This window comes from Chiloscyllium plagiosum, unplaced genomic scaffold (genome assembly GCF_037043375.1).
Source record: "Chiloscyllium plagiosum isolate Xiang-an unplaced genomic scaffold, Cpla_swu_hap1 HiC_scaffold_37, whole genome shotgun sequence".
NCBI lineage: Eukaryota > Metazoa > Chordata > Chondrichthyes > Orectolobiformes > Hemiscylliidae > Chiloscyllium > Chiloscyllium plagiosum.
Genome location: NW_028270175.1, coordinates 6,983,051 through 7,001,646, shown reverse-complemented (window position 1 = coordinate 7,001,646; position 18,596 = coordinate 6,983,051). Strand labels below are relative to the sequence as shown.

Sequence of the window (18,596 nt, the reverse complement as noted above, 5' to 3'; positions counted from 1 at the left end):
ACTAAGTGTCAATTCAAGATGCTTTAGTTCATGAAGTACCGCTCAAAGACAGAGGGTATAACTTTAATGAAATGCCCGTCATGTGGATAAAGAGCGAGCACAGCTGTCAAGCTGATTTTAATTTGCCTTTCAGAGAATTCTTTTGGTGGAACTGAGCACCCAGTTCTAACAATGCTGGGATTGTTTATCAGACTGTTTGGAATATTTAGAATTCTTGAAAGTTTACGCCTGATGGTTTGCGGGAGAGCTTTATCAGTTTGCTTTTGAAGGCACTGTGAGCGTAATCTCTCTCATGTACTAGGGGAGGCATTTTGTGGCTGTAATCCCATGACATTTGGCTGACATTTCTCTCTGTTTGAATGTGTTTCTCGGGTGTGATGCAAGGAGTGATTTGCTTTGACGTAACTCCATGGGTTCAGTATCAGATGGCACAGCTCTCACTGTGTGTAGTGTGGGCTGAGACAGTGCTGCTGTTTTCCACTGACACAGTCGGTAATAAATTTCCAAATGTTGCACTTTGATATTTTCTACTCTGTGGTTTAACTGCCTGTAGTGAGGAAATGAGAGTTAACAAGATCCAAAGTTTGCATTTTCCCCAATAACATTAGAGAGCAAAGGTTTGACATCAACCCATCTGCCCCCACACCATTCTTGTCCCCATTTCACCCTCCACCCACACTTGCTTTTTGTTTGAACAGACTAAATAGCTTTTTTGCATTCTGTGAAATCACACTGTAGTATTTTTCTATAATGAGATTTGGCGAATGGTGGGTCCCTGAGTGAGTGTGACTGAGGAGACGTGAGGAGTCTGGGCCCAATATTGTCTCCAGTTTCAAAGAATCAATACAGTGTGGAAGCAGGCCGTTCTGCCCATCAAATTAACACCGACTGTCTGAAGAGCTTCCCACCCAGATGCAGCCCATCCCTGTTAACCTACCCTTCCTATGGCTAACCCACTTAATCCACACATCCATGGGGTAACCGAGCATGGCCAATCTACCTACCCTACACATTGTTGGACTGTGGAAACAACTGACCTATCATGGGGAAGAATGTACAAGCTCAACACAGTCGCCTGAGCACAGAATTGAACCCAGGTCCCTGGTGCTGTGAGGCAGCAGTGCTAACCGTTGAGCTGCCCTACAGGAGATAATCTCATTGAAACCTACAAAATTGTTATGGAGTTCAATGGGATGGTCCCCCCTGCGTTGAAGGTGAGAGGTTGGTCTAGAATCACAAGACCCACTTAGAATTAGGGGCAGTCTATTTAGGACAGAGATGGAGAGGACATTCCCTTGCTCAGAAGCTGGCCAATCTTTGAAATTTCTGACCTCTGAGAGCTGTGGAGGCTCAGTCACTGAGGATGTTCAAGACGGAGATCAATAGATTTTTAGATGCCAGTGACATCCAGGATATGGCAATAGTGCAGGAAAATGGAGTTAAATGCCAGTCAATGATCTACAATGGTGCAGCAAACTTGATGGGTTCAATGGCCTACTCTGGTGTCCTACATCCTGTGGTAGGATAGAACATAGATAGAACGTAGAACAATACAGCACAGAACAGGCCCTTCAGCCCACGATGTTGTGCCGAACATTTGTCCTAGCTTAAGCACCTATCCATGTACCTATCCAATTGCCGCTTAAAGGTCACCAATGATTCTGACTCTGCCACTCCCACAGGCAGTGCATTCAATGCCCCCACCACTCTCTGGGTAAAGAACCTACCCCTGACATCACCCCATACCTTCCACCCTTCACCTTAAATTTATGTCCCCTTGTAACACTCTGCTGTACCTGGGGAAAAAGTCTCTGACTGTCTACTCTATCTATTCCCCGATCATCTTATAAACCTCTATCAAGTCACCCCTCATCCTTCGCCGTTCCAATGAGAAAATGCCTAGCACACTCAATCTATCCTCGTACGACCTATTCTCCATTCCAGGCAACATCCTGGTAAATCCCCACTGCACCCTCTCCACAGCTTCCACATCTTTCCTAAAGTGAGGCGACCAGAACTGCACACAATACTCCAAATGTGGCCTTACCAAGGTCCTGTACAGCTGCAACATCACCTCACGACTCTGGAATTCAATCCCTCTGCTAATGAACGCTAATACACCATAGGCCTTCTTACAAGCTCTATCCACCTGAGTGGCAACTTTCAAAGAGCTATGAACATAGACCCAAGATCCCTCTGCTCCTCCACCTTACTAAGAACCCTACCGTTAACCCTGTATTCCGCATTCTTATTTGTCCTTCCAAAATGGACAACCTCACACTTGACAGGGTTGAACTCCATCTGCAACTCCTCAGCCCAGCTCTGCATCATATCTAAGTCCCTTTGCAGCCGACAACAGCCCTCTTCACTATCCACAACTCCACCAATCTTCGTATCATCTGCAAATTTACTGACCCATCCTTCAACTCCCGCTTCCAAGGCATTAATAAAAATTACAAACAGCAGAGGACCCAGAACTGATCCTTGCGGAACTCCACTTGTAACTGGGCTCCAGGCTGAATATTTACCATCTACCACCACTTTCTGACTTTGACCAGTTAGCCAGTTCTCTATCCAACTGGCCAAATTTCCCACTATCCCATGCCTCCTGACTTTCCACATAAGCCTACCATGGGGAACTTTATCAAATGCCTTACTAAAATCCATGTACACTACATCCACTGCTCTACCTTCATCCACATGCTTGGTCACCTCCTCAAAGAATTCAATAAGACTTGTAAGGCAAGACCTACCCCTCACAAATCCGTGCTGGCTGTCCCTAATCAAGCAGTGTCTTTCCAGATACTCATAAATCCTATCCCTCAGTACCCTTTCCATTACTTTGCCTACCAACGAAGTAAAACTAACTGGCCTATAATTCCCGAGGTTATCCCTATTCCCTTTTTTGAACAGGGGCACAACATTCGCCACTCTCCAGTCCCCTGGTACCACCCCCGTTGACAGTGAGGACGAAAAGATCATTGCCAACGGCTCTGCAATTTCCTCTCTTGCTTCCCACATAATCCTAGGATATATCCCATCAGGCCCGGGGGACTTGTCTATCCTCAAGTTTTCAAAATGCCCAACACGTCTTCCTTCCTAACAAGTATCTCCTCTAGCTTACCAGTCCGTTTCATACTCTCCTCTTCAACAATACGGTCCCTCTCATTTGTAAATACTGAAGAAAAGTACTCATTCAAGACCTCTCCTATCTCTTCTGACTCCATACACAGTCTCCCACTACTGTCCTTGATCGGACCTACCCTCGTTCTCGTCATTCTCATGTTTCTCACATACGCATAAAAGGCCTTGGGGTTATCCTTGATCCTACCCGCCAAAGATTTTTCATGCCCTCTCTTAGCTCTCCTAATCCCTTTCTTCAGCTCCCTCCTGGCTATCCTGTATCCCTCCAATGTTCTGTCTGAACCTTGTTTCCTCAACCTATGTAAGCCTCCTTCTTCCTCTTTACAAGACATTCAACCTCCCTCGTCAACCAAGGTTCCCTCACACAGCCATCTCTTCCCTGCCTGACAGATACATACATATCAAGGACACGTCGTATCTGTTCCTTGAAAAAGTTCCACATTTCAATGACATCCTTCCCTGACAGCCTATGTTCCCAACTTATGCTCCTCAGATCCTGTCTTGCAGCATCGTATTTACCCTTCCCGAATTGTAAAACCTGCCCTGTTGCACGCACCTATCTCTCTCCGTAACCAAGGTGAAAGTCACAGAATTGTGGTCAGCATCACCAAAATGCTCACCCACTAACAAGCCCATCACTTGTCCTGGTTCGTTACCGAGTACCAAATCCAATATGGCCTCCCCTCTGGTCGGACAATCTACATACTGAGTTAGAAAAGCTTCCTGCACACACTGCACAAACACCGCCCCATCCAATCTACTTGATCGAAAGAGCTTCCAATCAATATTTGGGAAGTTGAAATTGCCCATGACTACTACGTTGTGGCTTCTGCACCTTTCCAAAATCTGTTTCCCAATCTGTTTCTCCACATCTCTGCTGCTATTGGGGGGCCTATAGTAAACACCCAACAAGGTGACTGCTCCTTTCCTATTCCTGACTTCAGCCCATACTACCTCCAAAGGCAGATCCCCCTCGAACTGCCTTTCTGCAGCTGTTATACCATTTCTAATTAGCAACGCCACCCCCCCCCCTCCTTTTTTCCCACCCTCCCTAATCTTACTGAAACATCTGTAACCAGGAACCTCCAACAACCATTCCTGTCCCTCTTCTATCCACGTTTCTGTGATGGCCACAACATCGTAGTCCCAAGTACCAATCCACGCCTTAAGTTCACCCTCCTTATTTCTGATACTCCTTGCGTTGAAGTATACACACTTGAACCCATCTCTGTGTCTGCAAGTATTCCCTGTCAGTGCTACCTTCTCCATAGCCTCCCTACATTCTTGGACATCCTGAAAAACAGCTAACCTACTTGCTGGACTACAAGTCCGGATCCCATCCCCCTGCCAAATTAATTTAACACCCCCCTTCCCCCCCACCCCCCCCAGCCCTGGAAGAGTGCTAGCAAACCTACCTCCCAGGATATTGGTGCCCTTCTGGTTCAGGTGCAACCCGTCCTGTTTGTACAGGTCCCACCTTCCCCAGAATGCAGTCCAATTGTCCAAATATCTGAAGCCCTCCCTCCTACACCAGCCTTGCAGCCACGTGTTCAACTGCACTCTCTCCCTATTCCTTGTCTCACTGTCACGTGGCACCGGCAACAACCCAGAGATGAAGACTCTGTCCGTCCTAGCTTTTAGCTTCCAGCCTAACTCCCTGAGCTCCTGAATGACCTCCCCACCCCTCTTCCTACCTATATCGTTGGTGCCAATGTGCACCGCGACTTCTGGCTGCACACCCTCCCCCTTAAGGATTCTGAAGACACGGTCCAAGACGTCTCGGACCCTGGCACCTGGGAGGCAACAAACCAACCGAGAGTCTCGCCCATGTCCACAGAACCGCCTGTCTGTCCCTCTAACTATAGAGTCCCCTATAACTAGCGCTCTCCTCCTCGCCCCCTTTCCCTTCTGAGCCTCAGAGCCGGACCTCGTGCCAGAGACCCGGTCACTGCAGCTTACCCCTGCTAGGCCGTCCCCCCCAACAGTATCCAAAGCGGTATACTTATTGTTGAGGGGAACGACCACAGGGGATCCCTGCACTGCCTGCTTCCTCCCCTTCCCACCTCTAACTGTTACCCAGCTACCTCTGTTCTCTGGCATAACTATGTCCCTGTAGCTTCTATTTATCACCCTCTCAGCCTCTCGAATAATTCTCAGTTCATCCAACTCCAGCTCCAGTTCCCTAACGCGGTCTGTGAGGAGCAGGAGCTGGCTGCACTTCCTGCAGATGAAGTCAGCAGGAGCATCGGTGGTCACCCCTCCCTCAAACATCCTGCAGGAGGAACATTCCACTGCCTGCGCTGCCATAACTCTACACTTAGTCTCCAAAACAAGAACACTAAGTAGCTTACCTGTTCAGCCGACTGAGTCCTTGTTTTTTTTTGGTTAGAGGAGGAGGGAGGGTGGGAGACACTACATGTGTAGTGTCTCGGGTTCCTTCTCCACTCAAATAACAATCACTTACCTTCCCGACCGGCTTTGCACTCCGACTTCACTTCCGCCCAGCTCCCGCTGCTCTCTGTTGCAAAAAGACCGTTGGCGTTGAGGTAAGTTTTTAAATAACAATCACTTACTTTCCCGACCGGCTTTGCGCTCCGACTTCACTTCCGCCGCTCTCTGCTGCAAAAGAGGATGTGACTGGGAAAGGAACAGTTTGAAGCCTAATATTCTACCTTAACCAAAAGGTGCTCTCATTCTTGCCATTGTCAAACTATTATTCATCAGGAGCGCTTTATTCCTCACCCACCCTGTTGATTTTTAGAACCATTGGAATATTGCAGTACACCACTTGGTCCATCAAGTCTGCAAATGCTCTGTTGAAGAGCAATCAGTTAGTGCCGTCTCCTCATTCATTCCCTGAATCCCCTCAATTTTTCTCCTTCAATTTATCAAACTTCCTTCTGAATCTGGAAACTCAGCAAGTCTGATAGTATCTGTGAATAGTGAAACAGAGTTAATGGTTCTGGTCACTCTGCTTTCTCTCCACAGATCTGCTGAGTTTTTCCAGCAATTTCTGTTTTTGTTTCTGATTTCCAGCATCTTTAATTTTCTCTGTTTGAATCTGACTGCTGAATCCATCTCCCTTCCAAATCCTAACCACTCCTTGTATTAAAATATTTCTTCTCATTGCCTCTGATTATGTTGCTTTAAAAGACTTCATTCTCCTTTCCCATTTTTAATCTTTAATCGAGACTTGAAGCCGATGGTAGTTTATCTCGTTAATGTGTTCTTTTCCAAGTCTGATTCTTGGGTCTAGCTAATGAGCCTCATCATTCTAATTGTGTGCATGTGTAAAAACTGCGATGCTAATGTGTTGAATGGGGCGCAATAAGCTGTCCTACTGAGGCTGCATAAGGCTCAGTATTGGAATATTGTGAGCAGTTTTGGGCCCTATATTTAAGGAAGAATGGGCTGACTTTGGACGGGGTCCAGAGGAGATTTGCCAGAATGATCAAGACTAGATTAATTTAGGATTGTTGTGGTTGTGGGTTTGTTCGCCAAGCTGGGAAGTTGATTTGCAGATGTTCTGTCCCGGTCTTGGTGACATCCTCAGTGCTTCAGAACCTCCTGTGAGGTTTTATGTACACATTAATTTTGGATATCTGCAAAAGTTGGACCAAAGGGTCTGTTTCTGTGCTGTACATCTCTATGATTCTAAGACAGTTCTCCCTTCTGGGAGAATCAACCAGTGTCTTGCATTAAGCAGCTGAATTTTAGACACAGGTTTAGCTCTTCTTGTTCAATTGTGAACAACTTGACACAAACTGGACTCTTGCCCTAATGGAGCTGCTGATACATGGGAGGCTGTACTTTGTTTGAAATCTAGGAATTGCGGAATGACTTCCCAGTGACATCTAACATTGCTTCGTTCTTCACCTTTTCAGGGAGGCATTAGATCGAGCCATTGAGGAGTTCACTCTCTCGTGTGCTGGCTACTGTGTAGCTACCTATGTGCTCGGAATTGGAGACCGACACAGTGACAACATTATGATCAAGGAAAATGGACAGGTAGGACTGGGTATTGAGAAAAATTGCATTATTTGGATTAAAAAGAAAGTTAAGTGTGGAATTGTGAACTGGTGTCACTGGGTTGGCTTTAGGAACCTCACCATACACCCCACCTTCATCTACCTATCACCTTCCCAGCTACCTTCTCCCCCCAGCACCACACCCCTCCCATTTATCTCTTAGTCTCCTTGGGCCGATCCCACATTCCTGATGAGGGGCTTATGCCTGAAATGTTGACTCTCCTGCTCCTCGGATGCTGCCTGACCTATTGTGCTGTTCCAGCACCACACCTTTTGACTTTGGGAAGTGCAGTCACCTTCACTTTTGCCCCATCCCAGGAATTGTGGCTGTTGTAAAGTGACTACAGGTCATTCTGCTATCACATGCGTTTCGTTAAAGCAAATTTGCTGTAGCACGATTGACAGATTGGGGAACACTTTCTAAAGCGCGAACTTTTAAAGCGCGTTTTGGCTCTAACGTGATTACATCACCAATACTTTAAGTGCTGTTTTTAAAGCGCCTTTTTGCCTATACCTGGGGGTTGCACAGGAATGCATCCATTATGTTATAGAGGAACTGACTGTACATCTATCCTGCCTGAGCTCCACATTCTGTACTGATCAAAAGGACAGTAACATGTCTCACATTAGAGTTGGTGAAGTCCTGAATACAAATGTGTTCAGATTGATTTCTTTTCATGAGGGTAGGTGTCATTGATTTCAATATCGGAGAGAGAATAATAAATAGGGACAGAAGAACGAGGAGCAGGATTTGGCCACCTGACCCCATCGAGCCTTCTCTGTCTTTCACTAAGATCACGGCTGATCCTTTCATGGCCTCAGCTCCACTTACCCACCCTCTCACTGTAACCTTTAATTCCTTTACTGTTCAAAAATCTTTGCCTTAAAAGCATTGAACAGGATAGCATCAGCTGCTTCACTGGGCAGGAAATTCCACAGATTCACAATCCTTTGGGGGAAGGAGTTCCTCCTCAACTCAGTCCGAAATCTCCTCCCCCTTATTGTGAGGCGATGCCCCCTAGTTCTAGTTTAACCTGCCAGTGGAAACAACCTCCCTGCTTCTGTCTTATCTATTCCCTTCATCAGTTTATATGTTTCCATAAGGTTTCCCCTTCCATTCTTCCAAATTCCACTGAGTACAGTCCCAGCATACTCAATGTCTCCTTAAGCCAACCCTCTCAACTCAACCCCTTACCCTCAGTCTTCCGTCATTCCAGCCACTAACACTGTCCCCCATCACCCCACACTGTCCCCCATCATCCCACCCTGTCCCCCATCACCCCACACTAGTGATCACACAAGTGATCTGAGACTGATTACTGATGGTGATCCAAGCTCTAACTCAGCAGCAGGTGGATCCAGACATGAACAAATTATCTGGATGGATGCTGCAGTGTAACACTACACCAGTGCTGCATTGTCAGAGGGACTGCATTTCAGATAATATTTAAAACAGTTCTTAGGATGATGTAAATACACCCACGCGACCTTTGTTTTGAACAATGTACTTGTTTGTAGGATGTAGGGTTTGAGCTATAGGGAGAGGCTGAATAGGCTAGGGCTGTTTTCCCTGGAGTGTGAGGCTGAGGGGTGACCTTATGGAGGCTTATAAACTCATGACAGCCATGGATAGGATAAGTAGACAAGGTATTTTTCCCTGGGGTGGGGGAGTCCAGAACTAGAGAGCACAGGTTTAGGCTGAGAGGGGAAAGATATAAAAGGGGCCTAAGGTGCAACTTTTTCACACAGAGGGTGATGCATGTATGGAAGGAGCTGCCAGAGGAAGTTGTGGAGGCTGGTACAATTACAGCATTTAAAACGCATCTGGATGGGTACATGAATAGGAAGAGTTTAGAGGGATATGGGCCGGGTGCTGGCAAGTGGGACTAGATTAATTTAGTCTATCTGGTTGACATGGACAAGTTGGACCGAAGGGTCTATTTCCGTGCTGTCCATCTCTATGACTCTATGTGGGTGTCACTGTCTGGGCCAGTATTTACCTCGATTATCCGGCATTCGATTATCCGATTATCGGATTATCCGGCACAATCACAAGGTCCGGATGCTGGGCTAAACAATGTTATCCGGAATTCAAATAAACCAAAAGAAATACTCCCCACCCATGTCCTCTGGATAATCGAGGTTCCTCTGTATTGCCCGTCCCTAGTTGCTCCTTGAGAAGGTGGGGGTGAGCTGCCTTCTTGAACCGCTGCAGCCCGTGTGCTGTAGATAGACCCAGAATGTCCTGAGGGAGGGAATTCCAGGATTTGGACCCAGCAACGGTGCAGGAATGGTGATATATTTCCAAGTCCGGATGGGGAGTGACTGCGTGGAGAGAACAAGCTGTTGTATCATTTTGTCCACCTGGAAACGAAAACAGATTAATTGATCATTTGCCATAGTTGCTGTTTTTGGGACCTTAGTTGCATAATTTGGCTGCTGTGTTTGCCCATGAAAAAACACTGGCTTCAACAATTGATTGGTATGGAAGTGATTTGAGAGCCCCCAGCGGATGAGGAAGGTGCTACAGAAATGCATATTTGCTCTTCTTCACCAAAGGCATGGTCAAATCGCAAAACATAGCGTGTTTTACCAGAAGGCCATTGGGATGAGGGATATTGGTTCTGTCATTTATGGAGAAAACAGATGCAAGGTTAGAAAGGGTCAATCAGATGGCTGTCCTGCCCAGACAATTCTGTTGCTATTAGTAAAACAGATAAAAATCTTCCTTCAGCTGATTGGGACACTGAGCATGAACTGACCTTGATCTGTCCTGTAGCTACATTTCCATACTGACCTGTAAGAGCCTTCTTTTATAATCACCACATTCTCAAAATGCACCTTCTCAAAGACTCTCTGTCTCTCTCTGTCTGTCTCTCTCTGTCTGTCTCTCTCTGTCTGTCTCTCTCTGTCTGTCTCTCTCTGTCTGTCTCTCTCTGTCTGTCTCTCTCTGTCTGTCTCTCTCTGTCTGTCTCTCTCTGTCTGTCTCTCTGTCCCTTCCTCCGTATTCCCCAGCTATGTAGTCAGGCTGATAGCCTCTCCAGCAGGACCACACAAAACCTTCTGCATTACAACCCTCAATCATTGGTGATTATAAATCACGAAAGCCCTTCCCATGATCAGTTGTATCTGTCATTATTCTGTAATTCCATACAGGGAGTCCTTCCTCATGTTAAAGAATGCAGATTCTTATCGCCCACAGCTCTTTCACATCGATTTCGGACACTTCCTTGGAAACTTCAAGAGCAAGTTTGGAATCAACAGAGAGCGCGTGCCGTTCATTTTAACGCACGACTTTGTTCACGTGATACAGCAAGGAAAGACCAGCAACAGTGAGAAGTTTGAAAGGTAAACAGGACAAACTGTTTGATACTGAGCAAGTGCAATGGACAGATGTCTGTCCCTATATCCCCATCCCCTCCCGTCCCTTCTGTGACCTTCGAGTTCTAGAGTGGGACTCGAAGCCAGAATCACTGTCTCACAGGCAAGGACATTCCAGTTTTGATCTTGTTCATTTAAACACGACGCGCTGGAACATACCAATGAGGCTGGGAGGTGATCTCATTCATATCTTTAAGATTTGGAAATGTCGACATAGAGGCAAAGGTTTCACTTGTGAGGGAGCCCCAGATGAGGGATTATAAGATAGTCCAATAGTTATTTGGCAGTACAGAACTGAGTATTCCTGAAAGAAATACACACTTTGTCTTGATTCTTTTGTCTTGCACTCGTTGGTTGTTTGGCAATGAAACACTGTTTGGTGAAATGGTTGCCATGGAGAATGCATCTTTTTAGAGGATTTTCATCCTGTACTTGTAGTCTTGAGTGTGCAAAGAATTGCACTGCTGCTTCACAACGACAGGGACCTGGGTTCAACTCCCACCTCTGGCGACTATCAGTGGAGTTTGCACATTCTCCACATGTCTGCATGAGTGTCCTGCGGGTGCTCTTGTTTCCTCCCACAACCCAAAGATGTGCAGGTTAGGGTGGATTGGCCATGGGAAATTGCCTGTAGTGTCCAGGGATGGGCAGGTTGGGTGGATTAGCCATGGGGAATGCAGAGTTACAGAGATAGGATGGGGGTGACTGTGGCTGAGTCTGGGCGGGATGCTCTTTGGAGGACCAGTGTGCACTGGATGGGCCAAGTGGTATCTTTCTGCACTGTAGGGCTTCTATGAATTATTCTCAACGTTCCATTCAAAGATTCTCATTGCGTCTCTCTCTCTCTCTCTCTCTCTCTCTCTCTCTCTGTCCCTTCCCCCAGTATTCCCCAGTATGCAGTGAAGCTAATAGCCTCTCCACCACACAACTCCACCAGCATCACCACCGCCAAACATAACCTTCTGCATTATAACCCTCGGTCATTACAAAGCAGGATGGTGACAGCAGTATCTGTTGAATTACAGAGCAGACACAAAGTTTGTGGTAGCACAGCTGTGTTTTAGGACATCTCTCTCAGTTTCCCTGATGTGATCAGCCTTCAATATTCAAGCAGAAATTGCAGGAAAGAGGAAGACAAAGTTCCCCTTTAGAGATTTTAATTATGGTTTTCTTTGACAAGCGGACATTATTTTTCTCTGAAAACAGGAAATGTTTTGAATTTCTTTAAATTAGATCAAAATCTTGATTTGGGGAGTGTGACATCACATTGTGATGTTTGGACAGTTAGGGGTCCCAACACTGGATGTGCCAAGTAGCCTGTACAATGCAACTTCTAAATGGTCAGCAGCCTTCTGATTGTTTGTTCCAAGCTACAACGCAATTAACAATGCTGAAAAGAAACATGAAGTCAAAACTTCATGTCATCCACTTTTCAGGACTGAAATGCAAGAAAACCCACTTTAAAATGTAACAACCATTTATACAGCATGAAAAGAGAGTGTTGATTGGACAACCTACAGTTAAGATGCAAAAAGGGCTGTTAACCATAACTATTAGCTGCTTAATTTTAAACCAAGCAAGTTGACTCTGATTGGTCAGGCTGTTGCCATGGGAGTGTAGCAGGGAATTGATTGTCTCTACTTGCTATATCCCCAAGGCAACCACCTGACCAATCAGCTTCAACTCGCTTGGTTTGAAAATAATCAGCTAATAGTTACCGTTAATAGTTCATGCTGTATCTCCATGCCAACCAGAGGCTGACCAATCACTCTTCACACTGTATAAATTGATGTTTGCTACCTAGAGTTGGTTTCTTGCATTTCAGTCCAGATGAGAGTGGATGATAAGCTTTGACTTCATGTCTGCTTTTGCCAGCGCTTCTTAATGTTCACCAAAGCATTAAAGAATACCATGAATGTCACTGTCACAGTCCACTCAATAAGCAGCCTCTCTCTAGTTTTATGTAAGAAGGTGCCACTTATTTTGCTGTTTCAATTACTTAAACCCAGGCTCTTTTTCTATAAAGTGGGACATTTCATACCAAATATACACCCAGGAGACAGGTTAAAGCATGCCGCAAAATCTTTGATTTGAGGTTCTCTCCTTTTGTTTCAAACCCAACTTCCATTTTCCGCAGGGGAAAATTACTGATTTGGAAATGGAGGCTTGCAGTTAGTCTACAAAATCATAACCGGGTCTAGCAACTTGATTGTGTACTGTAGTGACAAACAGGGTGTGCAAATGGAATTAACGGTTTTCAACCAAGGTTGGGTTGGGGTAGAATGATAGGACAGTTTTTGATTTGTTCACTTACAGCATGAGGCGTCACTGGCTGGGCCAGCATTTATTGCCCGGCCCTAGTTGCCCTTTAGGAGGTGGTGGTAAACTGCCTTCTTGAACGGTGCTGTAGGTAGACTCACAGAGGCTACTGGGGAAGGGAATTCTAGGATTGTGACCCAGCGACACTGAAGGTACAGTGTCAGGATGTGACCAAGTCAGGATGGTGAGCGACTTGGAGGGGAACTTGCAAGGGTTGGCATTCCCATGTATCTACTGCCCTTGTCCTTCTAATTGATGGTGGGCACAGATTTGGAAGGTGTCGGCTAAGCATCTTTGGTGAATTTCTGCAGTGCATCTTGTACATACTACACACTGCTGCTACTGAGCGTTGGTTGTGGAGGGAGTGGATGTGGTGCCAATCAGATGCTGCTTTGTCCTGGATGGTGTCGAGCTTCTTGAGTGCTGTTGGAGCTGCCCCCATCCAGGCAAGTGGGGAGTATTCCATCACACTCCTGATTTGTACCTTGTACATGGTGAACAGGCTTTGGGGAGTGAGGTGGGGAGTTACTCACCGCAGGATTCCTAGCTTCTGACATGCTGTTGTCGCCACTGTATTTGCATGGCTGGTCCAGTTAAGTTTCTGGTCAATCCAGGCTATTTATAACTGGGGGACTTTAGTGAAGTTAACATTTGTCCTCGGAGCACACGTGTAGAATCTAGCTGATGGTTAATGTGGATACTGCTGCAGGTAAGGTATCCTGATCTGGTATTATCTGGTCTGTATCTCATTCTGTGTCTGACCATCATTCTTCTTCTCATGACTAGTGGTGTGTGAGACACAAAGCCTGTGCTGGTATACGGCTGACACTGCAGGATATTGTGGGGATCAGGTCAGTTCTCTGTCTTCAGAGGCTGTAGTTTGAGGGACATCACTGTGCATCAAAGCTGGCTGACTAGGAGACTCTCCCAATCCTCCAGCCTGTCCTCAATCTTGTCAATTGGTTAATAGTCATTCTGTTTTACCCTGATATCAATGCCCCTTCAGGAATCTTTAAGTCCTGGAGTGGAACTTGAACACAGATATTCTTCCTCCAAGGCCAGGCTCCCTGTTATCTTTAATCAGAGAATTTCTTGCACAGTTTTGCATCAAATTGGACATGAACCCAGGCCTCCTGGTTCAGATGTATGGACATTACCACCATGCTACAAGAGCCATACGACTAGGATCCCCAAAAACTGCACCTCAAGAGTTCCACCTGATCATTATTTCACCTTAATAGGCTATCCCTTCAGGGAGCAACATGTAAGATCAGTGACAATGTTGGCTCCGTCCTTCTCAACGTTGATTCAGTCCTTCTCAAGGTTAGCTCAGTTAGATGGAAGGCTGGTTTCCAATGCAGAGTGATGCCAACAGTGTGGGTTCAATCCCGCTTGGGCTGAGGTTATCGTGAAGGACTCTCTTTACTTTACTAAGAAACATCTGGATGAGCACTTAAAATGCCAGGGTATGGTAGGCAATGGACCAAGTGTAGGGAAATGGGATTAGTGTAGTTTGATGTTTGTTGGTTGTCCCTGACATGGTGGGAGGAAGGGCCTGTTTCTGTGCTGAGTAACTCTATGATCATCAAATGCTTTACATTATCCTGCAGTGAATTAACAATTCTATTTCTTGTGTAATAATTTCAATTTGAATAAGTTAATAATTCAGCTCCTTGCTGTATAGATCCAATTTTAATGATTTGGTACTGACAATAAGGCATGACACTGTCCAAGTTAAGCTTTATCTATTTAAATAATTATTTCAAATACAACATTTGCAGTGATTGGATGTGTTGAGTTTGTCTGTGCTGTGTTGCTGAAGTTCTTGGCATTCAGCTGGAGTTTTCCCTTCTGTTTCCATTCCCATCTGCCCTGAGAAGGTTCCGGAAGTGTTGTGAACAAGCCTACATGATTCTGAGGAAGCACTGCCCTCTCTTCATTAACCTCTTTGCACTGATGCAGGCAGCTGGATTACCAGAGCTCAGCTGTTCCAAAGATATCCAGTATCTCAAGGTGAGCAAAGCCAATTAGACTCCCCTCACAGAGATCGAAGGGTGGGTGGGGGCGAGGGGCGGGGGGGAGCGGTGGGGCCTGAAATCTAACCGGAAAATCCTGCCAAATAAGTGCACGGGAAAACCTGCCTCAGTCACAGGGCCACCAGCTGATTCTTGGACGTCAGCAATATTCTAGGCTGTCCCTGCTTTTAAAGTGGTGGATGCAGGTACAGTTACAACGTTTAAAAGACATTTGGACAGGTGCATGAATAGGAAAGGTTTACAAGGATATGGGCCAGGAGCAGGGAAGTGGGACTGGATTAGTTTGGGAACATGGTTAGTGCAGACAGATTGGAGGGAAGGGTTCTCTCTCCATTCTGTTTGACTCTCTGATCTGTCCATGGGGACAAATTGGATGTTGCATTGTAGACCCATTTTGGTCACCTCTCCTTATGTGGGGAGGGAGTCACATTCTGTCAGTTAGGGTTTTGGTGAAAGCTGTCTTACTCTACAACTAACACAGGGCCTGGTTTAATGAACAGATGTTGAGAGTTTAAATCTCACCGTTTGAGAATTTGTAAAAGTGACGCTCTTAAGATCCAATTGCTGTGAAATATCCAGTTGTTTACGAACTTTCTCGTGCCCTCATTTTATCCTTCCCACTGTCCAAGGCACTCGCCCATAACCCCAGCCACTCCCACACCTTCTGTGACCTTCAAGTCCGGGAGTGGGAGTCGCTGTCTCACAGGCAAAGGTGTTACCTTTTTGATCTCACTAATTTAAGGAGTGGAGCCAGGAGGCAGAGTCCTTAATGTTGAAAGCACAGATTCCCCTTTGTGTTTTTAATGCCCTTTAGATCTGGGGGGAGGTTAGCTCGCTTGGCTGGATGGCTGGTTTGTGATGCTGACAGCATGGGTTTGATTCCCACATCGACTGAGGTTACCATGAAGGAACCTCTCCCCTTGCATAGTGACCCTCAGGTTAAACCACCACTGGTCATCTCTCTCTAATGAGAGAGAGCAGTCGAGTAGGGTAATGTTGACTTTACCTTTTTATTCTTCAGATTGTACTGTAAACAGTGGGTTAGAGTTGAAGATTAGGGGCGGCTCAGTGGTTAGCACTGCTACCTCACAGCGCCAGGGACTCTGGTTTGATTCCACCCTCAGGTGACTGTCTGTGTGGAGTTTACACATTCTCCCCATGTTTGTGTGGGTTTCCTCCAGGTGCTGTGGTTTCCTCCCACAGTCCAAAGGTGTGCAGGCTAGGGTAGATTGGCCATGCTGAATTGCCCATAATGTCCAGGGATGTGCAGGTTAGGCGGGTTAGCCATGGGAAATGCAGGATTACAGGGATAGGGTAGGGGGGCTGGGCCTAGGTGAGAGGCTGTTCGGAGGGTCAGTGTGGATTCAGTGGGCTGTGTGGCCTGCTTCCACATTGTGGGATTCTAAGGGAAGGAAATCTGCTGAATGGCCTTTTTACAGACCTGAGGGATTTCTGAGGCTCCTGGCTCCATTGGCTAAGTACTTTGTGTTATCCTATGTTGTGGGGACAGCCAGTGCCTGTATATTGAACATGCTTGTTACTGTCACTGTTACCGGGTTACTGAACTGCAGCTTCTAACAGGGATTTTGTTTCACAGGATTCATTAGCGTTAGGAAAAACGGAAGATGAGGCGCTTAAACACTTCAAAATGAAATTTGACGAGGCACTGCGAGAAAGTTGGAAAACCAAAGTGAACTGGATGGCTCACAATGTAGCCAAAGATAATCGATCGTAGCTGAACTCTCCCTGTCCAGCCTTTAGCCGGATGAACCAAAGTAAGAGGCGGCTAAAGTAACTGATGACAACCTGTCAGTGTGCTGTAGCTACAAAGATGCCCCTAAGTGATTGCCAAGCCAATGTGTTTATGAAGATTGCCCAGCTTTCTCGATATTACATGACTTTTAAACGATGTTTACATGTGCAATGTAGTTACTTGCACTGTCTGCAACCACTTCCCTTCGATTCCAGGGTCCTGGCTACAGAACTGGCACTGAATATGCATTTTACTTACCCAGGTTTAAGGGCCTCCAGCCCCCTCTCTATTGGCCTGTTGCACTCTCAACACAGCCTGTAATCGTCTCAGATTTTGTTTAGCTGTTCAGTAAACTCGGCGAGACCGTGAAGTGGCAGTAAGCAGGGGAAGGTGCAAGTAAAGCTCAAGTAGATGGTTTTCGGTGCTGATGCTACCTTTCCCTGTGACAGCAACAAGTCCGCTCTCGACCAAGCTTCTCCTAGGCGACAAAGGGCCAGTCGTGAACTTCAAGCACCAACGTCTTCCTGAGCCCAGTCCTGGGTCACTTCGGACTGAGGCTGCGTCTGTGCCCTCGCTCCCCCCACCCCCCCCCCGCCCCCCCGCCCCCTGCCGCTGATACAAGGCCCACTGCTTCTGTGAAGCAGCAGAAAGCCCACATCACTTTGCACGTTCAAACGTCAATCAGAGAAGCATCCGAATACTTCAGGACTGTTTGTTGGCCCATCCTTGACCCCGATGGGTCATTGAGTTGCCTTGTGATGGCAGGAACAAAGTATCTTGTACATTATTCCAGTGTCCCAATCTTCGATGAAGAGTTGGCTGTTGTCAAGCCCAATGTGAATCTTGAATCCAGAATGATGTGAACAGAGGGGAGCTGACCAAGAGGGACTGTTTATACAAAATAGGCCGCACCTGCTTCCTGAATCACTTTTATCACAAGAAAGGAAAATACGGCTATATTTATAAGTGGTTGAAAATGACCGAAAGGTACTAATTTAATGAGCTGTACTGTTGGTGGGTACTTAATCATTTGTACTGTAGATAAATGGCTGACAGTTTCTGGCCATTAACAACACAACAGTACTGCAACGCACAAAGGGAGGGAGGGAGGGACAATGTCTTTTCCACTTCTGTGAAGCCACATTTAACAGCAGCACCCCCACCCCACCCTGCAGCCAACCATTAATAACATCTCTTTCAGGGGAAGTTGATGATGCAATCCTGCCAGGACAAAGTCTTCCCAAAGTTTGAAAGCTGTAATGGTTTCAGAGGAGGAAGTGTGGGGAGGGAATGGGAAGGGATCTTATGGGAAATGGCAGGGTGGGGGAATGCGGAATGGATGGGGGAGGGAGCTACATTCACAATTTCAGCTCCTTTGAACATCAGAAACTGCTGAAGAGACAATGAGAAAGTAAGGTCACCAAGTACCTGATAGATATTGGTGAGGGATCAATGCAAGATGACTTGTTCCAATGTCCATTGCTGATGAATTTTGGGATACTTTTCCAAAGATCAAAAAAAACCGCTCTGGATATGGGATACCTTGATTCCAGATTTAGCTTTGGCCGTACCTTCCACCAAAGCAACCTTGTGTTGGTCTCTCTTATTTGTCTAGATGCAAGGATAGGCTAATTGCACCTTGATAAAGTTAAATGTGCCTTTATTTGGCTTCTTATGCAAAGTTATTTGTGTAAATCGAGCTTATTTAATATTTGCATATTTAAAAATAAGGTTGAATGTTTTTTTTTCATTTCTGGCACATTTTGTGCAGCACAGAATCTTGAGCTGTTGCTCTAAAAGGATTATGTTTACAAAATTAATACCCCGGGATCTCTGAAATTCTTTGTGTAGACTAACTCTATTGGAATTTTCTTTTTTGATTTAAAGAAAACTTTAGAATCTGGCACATTTGTGAACAGTGTCAATGTTGCGTGC

At 46.0% G+C, this 18,596-nt stretch overlaps 1 protein-coding gene across 10 annotated transcripts in view; it reads left to right on the top strand.

The window, feature by feature from the left end:
- pik3cd (phosphatidylinositol-4,5-bisphosphate 3-kinase, catalytic subunit delta) overlaps positions 1-18,596 on the top strand; it is a 235,114-nt gene that overhangs the window by 207,438 nt on the left and 9,080 nt on the right. For 8 of the 10 annotated variants that reach the window (XM_087980282.1, XM_087980285.1, XM_087980280.1 and 5 more), the window contains 4 exons: positions 7,029-7,152; positions 10,375-10,520; positions 14,753-14,885; positions 16,506-18,569. In XM_087980282.1, the coding sequence (XP_087836408.1) occupies positions 7,029-7,152; positions 10,375-10,520; positions 14,753-14,885; positions 16,506-16,643 (541 nt within the window). In that variant the 3' untranslated portion in view covers positions 16,644-18,569. Of the gene's footprint in view, positions 1-7,028; positions 7,153-10,374; positions 10,521-14,752; positions 14,886-16,505; positions 18,570-18,596 lie in introns of those variants that run through there. The other 2 variants (XR_015753428.1, XM_087980286.1) reach the window with 2 other exon arrangements.